Below are 10,420 nucleotides of genomic sequence, written 5' to 3' on the forward strand. Positions count from 1 at the left end.
TTTAAGGGACTCCTAAAATGAAAATAGTTTCTATTTCCTGTATCAGTGCACGACACATCATTTATCAAAACCATTCACACATTGTTGTTGAACAACACACGACCGCTTTGATAAATGGCGTGTTGTGCGCTAATATAGCATCCCTTTGTAAGTGGCTTTGAATTTAACATTTTTTATTTTAAAAATAAATAATACTCTTTTCGTTCACCAATTCTAGACAAGTTTTGATCTGACACGAATTTTAAGAAATGTAGTAGAAAGTTGGTTAAAAAGGTTAGTGAAAGTTGGGTCTTACTTTTATATATTATTAGTTTTATAATAAAATGTGAGTGAGATAAAGTTAGTGGAATGTGTGGCTCGTTACCAAAAATATGTAGTAAAATTAAATAAGAAGGTTATTGGTGGACAGACGAAAAAGACAAAATGAGAAGTTGACATGCACATCACACGTTGTTGTTGAACAACACACGACCGCTTTGATAAATGATGTGTCGTGCGCTGATACACATCATCCCTTTGTGAACGGTTTTGAATTTAACGTTTTTAATTTTAAAAAATCAATAATACTCTCTCCGTTCACCAATCCAAGAGGAGTTTTGACCTGCCACGAATTTTAAGAAATATAGTAGAAAGTTGGTTGAAAATAATAGTGGAAGGTGAGTCCTACTTTTATGTAGTAGTATTAGTTTTATAATAAAGTGTGAGTGAGATAAAATTAGTGAAATTTGTGGTCCATTATAAAAAATAATAAAAGTAAATGAAAAGATAGAACAAACGAAAATGACAAAGTGGGAAGTTTATTAGTGGACGGAGGGATTAAATATTTACTTGATTGATAGGACAATATGATTGATTTATTTTGCTGTATTTTGATTGATTGATTATTGTGGTCTATGTTAAACTAATAAATTAAAGGATTATGATTGTAAGACAAAAAATGAAAGAAATTGGGATTCTTTTTTTATAATCAATACGAAATGGGAGGGCAAACAAAGCCGTAGTACTAATTTTTGGAGGGTGTAGAATTCACTAGTAAATGACTTTATAAGAAGGACATGTGCATATGCCACACATGCAAAATCCTCTCTTTCAGTTAAACAGGTCTACTTGTGGCTTTCAGGTTTGGAAATATACTCTATTCGTTCCTAATATATACGAACTAGTATTTCTTTTTTTAGTTCGCTCCTAAAAATTACGAATTTTTGAACTTTTAAAATATTTGAGCAACACATTACTCCATGCATTACCCTAAAAATAAAAAATTTTTATTTACAACTTGTATCAACTAAACACTGCTAATAATATGAACTTTACTATACACTAACAATCTAACACTATATTCTTTATCTTTCTTTTTTCTCTCTCTTATTTTATTAATTTTATATTAAAATTCATGTTAATCCTACCAAAAGTTCATATTTATCAACAATAGAGGAAGTAAGAGACTAAGCCTGATTAGAACCCATAACTGAAACTATGAGAGACTTATTTAATGATAGTACGATAATATGCACTTGACGAGAATAGGATGATGACTAATGTTGATAGGAGTATAAAATATCTCGCATAACATTTATATTCATATTCCATAATACTAAAGAAGTGATAAGAGAGGGCTTACACAAGTCAGACATCATTACTCCAAATTTCAAGCTATACAGTTATGGATGTAAATAGATTAATAGACTATAGTCGACCATGTCTTAATATGAATGGTCCAGGTCTAATAAAATCTTTCTCTTAACTTAGACTCCTCCAATTTATATTGTAATTCTCTTAGTAGGTCTGAGTCCGACCGATTTATTTACTATGTGGGTTAAGCTTAGTCTTTTTAAAAATTCATTTTTAAACAAACACTAATTCGTCGTTACATACTTATATAATAAATGTAATAAAGTGGTGATATAAGAATTCAGAAGTAGTCATATAGTCTACTTTCATTCGAATATATCTCCATCAGCACTGTTTTTTTTCTTCCATGAAATGATTTAATTATTGTTTGATACTTGGGCCAATTTTTTTTTTAAAAAAGGAGCGTTTACTTTTGTTCATTATAGAGTTTTATTCAGTGGCTGACCTTGGAGGCTGCCAGCTGCCGTCTCTACCTAATAAATCAACTCGTAATTTCTCCCAATTAAAAATATTCTACTCGCTCCAAATATGTCGACTTTTAATATTCTTATGTTTCAACTATTTTTGCTGGCATTAATTCTCATACGAGTGGTAAGTTAGTGACAAATGTGGATCATGCACCAGCTGCTGTATTAGTATTTGATAAGAGAGCAATTCATGGGCTTTGTTAAAAGAAATAAACATGGAAGATAATACTCGAAAAATATCGATAAAATAATACCCCTCCGTCCACAAAAATAGACCACATTTGTCATTTTTGGTTGTCCACGAAAAATAGACCAGGTTTAAAAAAAAGAAAATTTTAAACAACTTTTCTCTTACTTTTTTTCCTTTCTCTCAAACTAATAATATGGACCTCACATTCTACTAACACAATTTTTTTTTTTACTTTTTTTCCCTTCTCTCTTATTGTCACGACCGCATTTTGCTAAGGATAGCGAAAACGGGTAAACTGCGACTAATGAGAAGGATTAAAGAAGCGGGGAAAGAAAAGGGGTAGAACTTGAGAAATTTGCACAAATGCCAAGTCGATTGATATCATAAAATAGAAGCCAAGTATTCAATTATATGGTCTTGGAAATAGGATAAACATCTCATCAATAAATCAGAGTTTGATGGTGAGATTCTACAATTCTCACTTCACAAAAGCACAGCGCAATAAGTCCTTACTAAATGACTTTGTGTATGAAGACACGAATCGTTGGAAGATCAACTTGATTATTTAATAATATCGACTCCGATCATCACTCCATCCTCTTGACGTTCAACCTGTACATTTATAAATACATGCAGGGCTGAGTACATGAGTACTCAGTGGACACATGCCGAAAAGAAAAACATACATTATATAGTTGTCAAGCCATCACAGTAACACACGGGAGTTTTTCTTACAAGGCCCGAGCTTACTAAATTCTTTTGTGAGCTAAAAGTTCGACTGCAGTCTAAGTTCTTTCATCATTCATCATTCATCATTCATCATTCCTAATTCATCATTCATCATTCCATATCTAAACATTCAAGCGCCGGGGAGGTGGTCATCTCCCACGGTCACCCATCATTCCATTCCATTCAAGTGTCGGGGAGGTGGTCACTTCCCACAGTCACCCATCATTCCATTCCATTCCATTCAAGTGCCGGGGAGGTGGTCACCTCCCACGGTCACCCATCATTCCATTCCATTCATCAAAACAAACATTTATGGCATGACAACAACTTGAAAAGAATCATAGCTCCATTTTGAGAAAAGATGATATTTCATAATTTCACAAGTATTTGATTTATATCCACACTAATGTGCTGGATATTAAAAGAAAGTCCACCTAATATGCTTATTCCTCAATTTAATTACTCGTGTTGGCATTGCTCTACCCTCGGGCAAAATTCCCTCAGTTTGGTGAATCCTCGGTTTGCCCTCTTGCTGCCACTGCCCTGCGCCATCTGTTTCTCCCTCCGTCGCACTCCACGTCTGAGAAACTTGGGGGCCGAATGAGTGTGAGGAGAGGAGGGGGCGATGGCTGTATTTATAGGCCAATTCCTGGGCTTCTCATGGAAGATTTTGGGGAATGGAGCTTCTATTTTGGGCTACATCCTTGGCCTCCTTTTGAGCTTTGTATTTATGTTTCTCTTTCCACTTTGGTATATGTATGAGCTGTCTCTCTTGGTTGTTTCCTCAGCCTCGGACGATGGGGAAAGAGGATCTGTTGTTGCCTCTAAAAGGCCTTAGGGATGAGCTCACTTCTTGCTCATTCTTGTTCTTTTTCCTTTCTTGGAAGATTGATGATGTATTGCATAGCTTGCCATACTTAATATTTTGTAGAACTCTCCAACTTTGAGTCTTTGTGAAGTCTATTATAATACCCTTTTTGGTGTTAAATTCTTGCAGGGTCCTTGGTGTTATTTGCTATTAAAGAGGGGTGTTGTGGCTGCATTTCTCAAGAGAGAGAGTGTAGGGAAAGGGAAAGAGATTCTCGAATTGAAACTCTTTGGCTTCATTACTAAAAGGGAAAGAGATTCTCCTCTTGAAACTCTTTGGCTTTGTTACTAAAATAGCTAGCTTCCAAACTTGTTTACTAGTGTTGGTAGGATGCAAGGTGTATAGTATAGGTGTGTGTTGTCACTTTCACACATGTAGGATTTCTTCCTCAAAGTACTTTAATATAAAGGAACCTTCCTTAGAGCATCCACATCCGTGCTCTTGCCAACGAGTGATAAGGCCTATTTCATGCATCGGTTTAGGGGTAAAATGAAAGCTACTTGATCAGTTTATCGTGCAAAGCGAGTGTTAATTGTGCAGGAATGCCGCTTGACCAAGGGCAACAAGGCCAAGCTGATCAAGCTGGCACAGGAGGCGAAAAAGGCCAAAACAGGGTGGGTTGACCAAGGTGGTGATCAAGCAGTTAGTCGGGGGACCACTGCATTCTAGAAGGAGGACACGTGAGGCTGATGCGCTGGAAAGCGATCCTCAATTAGTTATCAAGAACTACAGCTGTGAAACAGAAAGGGGACACGTATCGATGGATAAAACGCGCAAGGACGAAGCCGAATCCTCATTCGGTTATTGAAGAACCACTGCATTCTAGAAGGAGGGCATGTATCAATTGATGAGGCGCGCAATCCCAGCAAGGACGAATATTCGCTGTCGAAGTCGTTATCCTAGCTGGAGGCTGTTGCAACGAGCCTATAAATAGAAGACGCATCACCATAATGAGAATCTTCTTCCTGGCCCTTAGTTTAGTTCTCGCCTGGTTCCAAGTTCTTCCACGTTCCAAAATAGCCTAGTTTAGAGAGTAGAAATGGTCATTTAGAAGGAGAGCGATCGAAGGGAGCGCGACAGAGAAACCCAGATCTGTTCGACGCCGTCTCAAGTTTCCGACTGAGAGCTTCTCGGCTTATTTCGCTTTCTTACTTTCTAGTTTTAGTTGTTTAAGTTTAATTCTGTGTTGTTGCGTAGTTAAAGAATAGTTCTTGTTTTGTATTTCACATGTTCACAGTACTGTTTTGAGTTCTAAGTATAAAAATCAAAGTTGTTTGCTTTCGGAATTCTTGTTTACTGTTCCAGCTTAGTTTCGTTTTGAAATCCTAGATCAAGTGCTTGAATCTTCATTATGTTGAATGACGAAGTGGTTTGTAGTTTCGTAGCATGTTTAGGTAGTTAAGTCTTTATTTCAATCTGTCGTTTACTTGGTCCGTTATTTGTTTTCCAGCATGATGAGTAACTTGATCCAGTAGTTAGTTTACATTCCGCCTAGCTTAACCCAGTAGTTAAAACTCCCAATTTAAAGCGTGGCAGCAGCCGAACCCTGTTCACTACTCACACACTCAACGCACCAGCTTCCCTGTGGGATCGACCCCATACTTGCCGCTTTACTGTTAAAGTAGTGCATGTTTGAGAGTTACAAATATTTTCGTGAAAGAGAAAATGCCTTGATCAAGTCGCAACGACTCTATTGCAAACTGATCCACCCGGTCAGTTATCTCCCCATATAACTTGATCCGCGGAAATTCAAAAAACATCTCTCTTTCGCCAACGAGCACGGAGGTGGGCCCGGACCCACTTTTACTCCCTGCTCTTAGGCAAGAGCACAACACCCACATCCGTGCTCTTCCGCAAGGACATGCTCAAGGGTCCCACCATTCTATTATTCAATTTAAATAAAAACATTTCTACAATATTAAAATGCATTAAAAATACCCAAAATACTATTATTAATTACTACAAAAATTAAAATTTACATAATTAAAATTCTAAAAATTAAAAATTTCATAATTAAAGTCTTAAAAATTAAAAATTACATTATTTAAATCCTAAAAATTAAAAAACCCACTACTTGTGGCCGAATTTCGCCCAAATGGATAATGAATGTGTGTATTTAGAGAAGATTTTTGGATTAAATTTTTTTAAAAAAATTTCAAAATAATGGTAATAAAATCTGTATATTTTTGGGAATCCGAATATATATATTTTTAAATTTTTGGTATTATTTTCGATTTAAAAAAATGCCAACGACCAATAGAAATGTGCCACGTCGCCCTACTCGTTGGCACGGGCGTGCTCTTAGCTAAGAGCACGTCCGTGCCAGCGGCAAGAGCGCAGCGGCGGACAAGGGTGTCCGAGTCAACGGCACAGACGAACGGACGGACCCTGCTCACCGCTGTGGATGCTCTTACTTTGATTCTTGAAATGATTTCTCCTAGCACTTGTTTCCACCAAATAAATATCCATAATGTACAAAAGCTGGGATTACAACGAGGGTTCGACGATTACAAACAAATGCGGCGTCTAAACGAAATTAATTATACTACTAAACTCGATTAATCTCGTAAAAGGGAATGAAATCTCGGGGCGTCACACTTACTTTACCAATTCCACATTAAAACTCGTGTCATTCACAATGTGTCCTATTTTTTGTACACGAAGGGAGTAGATAATAGTACTCCTTTAAGAGTGTCGACTATAATGTGGCACAACCACGAAGGCGTCCAAGGCACAGCCACAGAAACTCTTCCAGCCCAATAGTGGCCACGCCACCACCACAAATCATATTATTTTATCAATTGTTGGTATACTTTAATTGGACTGGAACAAAATTAATTGGATAAAAATAAATAGAATGGAATGGAATGTAAAAAATGATTTGAGAATATATATTTTGTAGATAAAGATTTTAAAAAATAAAAATAAAAAATCAGAACCGCCCACCGCCGCTGCCTCGTCGCGTATGCGGCTTTCCTCCACCCTCCGCCGTGCATGCCCGTGTACTCGGCAATAGGGAGCTGCGGCGCCGCCAAAGATGCGGCCGCCGACGCGACTCCCCTATTGTGGACACTCTAAAAAGGCCCCAACATGCTAAAATATCAATATATGTAATTACAAACAATTCTTATACGGCCCTATTTATAACAACTAATAAAAATTCGTAATTAACTATAATAATCTAAAAGATAAACATAATAAATGACTACGGAGTAATAAAATAATACTCCATATAAACTTAAAAGGTACCTGCATCAGTGGCTGCATGATTAGAAATTGAACTTCCTCTCATCGAAGGTGAAACCTACTGGAAAAAAAAAAAGAAATACTAGATCATTGACTAGTTATAATAGTCAAAGCTTTATTAATCCGTACTTGCTAGTTGCTCCTATCAATTATCAATATTAAATAGAACGTGCAAAGTCTTCAATCCCTCACCATCCGAAACTACACAAATTCTTCCCAATCGGAGGCCCACAGTGGAATACGTCAATACATATTCCAAATTTCATAATGTCAATCCCTTTCATTTGTACCTATAAATCCCATTATCAACTTGATCAATGAAAACACAACCCAACCACTTTTTTAAATACTCATATAATTAGAAGACTAATCATCCTACTCACAATCCATTCATTCATTTACATTTTTGATCAGTCATCAGAAAACACACAGAGCCATGCTAATGGAAGAAAAACCTGATCCAATCAGCAGGTTGCCTAACGAAATCCTGCACCACATAATGTCAAAGGTTTCTCTAAAAGAAGCAGTTCAAATCAGCAGTTTATCCACATCGTGGAGGAGTCTAATGAGCCCTTCCCGCCTCAGCCTCTCATCCAATCTAGAGCTGAAGGAGATCATCCAATCCCTCTCCGAATCCGCCGGTTTTCGCACACTTACGCTCCATCATCTCGACGCCTCTTCCACCGTCTGCACCCTAGGAACCAACGGCGAACTCCACCTCAACTTCTCACAACGCAAGCAACATCCATTATCATCACTATTCGGTTTGATCATCAAACAAACCAGCTCTCCTCTCTCTCGTCCTGCCTTCTCTCTCATCAAGACTCTGCACCTGAGATCCATCTCCCGTCTCGTGGGGCACACGGTGAGCGATCTCTGCTCAAGCTGGTCGTCTATAGAGAGCCTGAAGATCGAGAAATGCATCGGATTACAGAGCATTGAGATCGAATCGAGCCTGTGTTTAAAAAATTTGGAGGTCTGTGACTGTCCCAGCATTGCTAGAATAGTATTGGCGTCTGCTCCGAACCTCAACTCCTTGTCGTATAAGGGAGCTTTCACGCTTGTTCAGCTTCTCAACAATCCGAATTTGGAACGAGCAGCGTTGGATTTCAGAGATGGCTTGGGCGGGAACGAGTTTAACTGCGAGGATTCTCTGTCTCTTCTCTATTCCGTCAAAGACATCGAGTCGCTTCAGCTCAGCAGTTGGCTCATTGAGGCTCTGTGCTGCGCTGGAGTGATATTCAGCAAGCTGGATTTCCAGTTCAGAAGGCTCAAGGATTTGAAGGTCATGTGCTCCCAAATCAGCGCCAAAACGCGCGATTCGTTGGCCTGTTTCTTACACATCGCTCCGGCCTTGGAGGAGCTACAGCTCATCAGAGTCAGTTTTTCTTACTATAAATTACCTTGATCAGATCATATAACTGATATACTAATTTAATTGTGATCAAGTGCAGATGGAGGAGGGATTGAGTAGTGTGGAGTTTCCGTTGAGTCAGCACCAGAATTGGCACGAGCCGCATCTGTGGAAGGATTACGCGACAGTCAAGGACGAGGCGTGTAGGCTCAAACACATGAAGAAGATCAAGATGAAGGGATTCAGCATGGGAAGAGATGAGCTGCTGTGGGTGGATCTTTTGCTCCACAATGGGATCAATTTGAGAGAGATGGTGGTTGATGATATTTGGAGGGTGGCGAGAATTCCACGTACTCAGCTCCACTGCATCAAACCTCAATACTTGATTATTCCTTGCCCTCATACTCATTCCTACTCCCTCTTAATTGCGGATTCTATTCCCAAATTTTGACTTTGCTTTTTCCTTGTTTTTTCTTTTAGAGTTCAGCTATACTTAATGGCTGCAACTGTAATTAATTAATGATTGTATGACCAATTAATGAATGAACAAATTCCAATAATCATGTTCACTTTGATAATTAATTAATGATTGTATGACCAATTAATGAATGAACAATTCCAATAATCATGTTCACTCTGGTTTGTTTAGGTTAGTGTGTTTGGTTTTGGAGGCTTATCTCCTTTAGCTTTGTGTCAATTGAATTTGAATGAGTAATTTTTTTTAATAATATACGAGTCTGAGTCTAACCTAATTGTTGTGACATTTAGAACATCTTGCTCTAGAGAAATTTTACTAGGAGTAATATTTTAGAGATTTTTAAACCATCTTCTTTTCTTAACTATTAATTTTAATTGTATACCTTTTTTATTGTATCAATTAAACTTTACTCCGTATTTTCAATATCAACAAAAAAATTGTCATAAAATATCTTTGCGTTCAAAGCATATAAGTCTAGATCAGTACAATGAAATGATCGGTCATATTTTTTGAAAAAGAAAAACTAGTTGAATGCGTTGGGCTTGCAAGTTGTGAGTGGAAAACAGAACTTTGAGATATATCTATTTTTTTAGTTATATATCTTTTTTATTTTAATTTTTTTCAAAATATTTTACAATTGAACACAGATAAAGCACTATTTGATATGCGTAACAAAATAAATTTAATAAATTATTTGTGAAAATAAATTTAAAATAAAAAAGTTATTACCATTAAAATTATAAATCTGATTCCGTTATATTAAAATTTTGATATAAAATCAGTAATGTTCGTAATTTAAAATACATGGTACCAATTGGTCTAATTCATACTCCCTCCGTCCCATTAAATTTGTAACATTTACTTTTCATTACGAGATTTTATGTAGTGTTGTTTTGTGAGTTAATAAAGAGGGAGTAAAGTAAGAGAGAAGAAAAAGTAGAGAGAGTATTGTTTCCATATTTAGATATGTTTCATTTTTAATGAGACAAATCAAAAGAGAAAACGTTTATTTCTAATGGGGCAAGTTACTGGACATATCAGAATTACGCAAGGCTGAAAGCGTGCGCACACTAATTTTGGTAAACCTAGTATAAAACCAATTCATACTAGTACTATTTATTTATTCTAATATTAGAGTATGCATGATTTGAATTTTCCATCTTCACCAAATTCATTTCATTTTAGATTTAGAAAATCACTTGGAAATGCATATAACAATCGTATATATAGTACTAATATACCTCTGTTTCAACTTTTTCCTCTGTTTCAACTTTTAGAGAAAGCTGGATACTGATTAATTAAATAAAACTGGCTTTATTAATTGATTTTCCAATTTAATTACATGAATGAGCATTCCCATCTGTGCTCTTGCCAAAGAGCACGAATGTGGGCCCGGACCCACTTTTATTAATTTTTTTACTCCCTGCTCTTAGGCAAGAGCACAACACCCACATCC

General features: G+C 36.9%; 1 protein-coding gene across 1 annotated transcript; it reads left to right on the forward strand.

Moving 5' to 3' along the window:
- Positions 1-7,470: 7,470 nt before the first annotated feature.
- Positions 7,471-9,046, forward strand: LOC121799292 (F-box protein At5g03100-like). Its single transcript, XM_042198616.1, has 2 exons — positions 7,471-8,510; positions 8,587-9,046. Exons 1-2 carry the CDS (start codon positions 7,569-7,571, stop codon positions 8,935-8,937), a joined length of 1,293 nt encoding a protein of 430 aa, XP_042054550.1. The 5' UTR covers positions 7,471-7,568; the 3' UTR covers positions 8,938-9,046.
- The last annotated feature ends 1,374 nt before the right edge of the window (positions 9,047-10,420 follow it).

The sequence above is a fragment of the Salvia splendens genome, chromosome 1 (assembly GCF_004379255.2).
Source record: "Salvia splendens isolate huo1 chromosome 1, SspV2, whole genome shotgun sequence".
Lineage (NCBI taxonomy): Eukaryota > Viridiplantae > Streptophyta > Magnoliopsida > Lamiales > Lamiaceae > Salvia > Salvia splendens.

Excerpts from the sequence above, each read along its gene's own strand:
- LOC121799292 (XM_042198616.1), top strand. The coding sequence starts at position 7,569 with ATGCTAATGGAAGAAAAACCTGATCCAATCAGCAGGTTGCCTAACGAA. Across the intron at positions 8,511-8,586 it reads AGGAGCTACAGCTCATCAGA|ATGGAGGAGGGATTGAGTAG; the intron begins GTCAGTTTTTCT and ends GATCAAGTGCAG.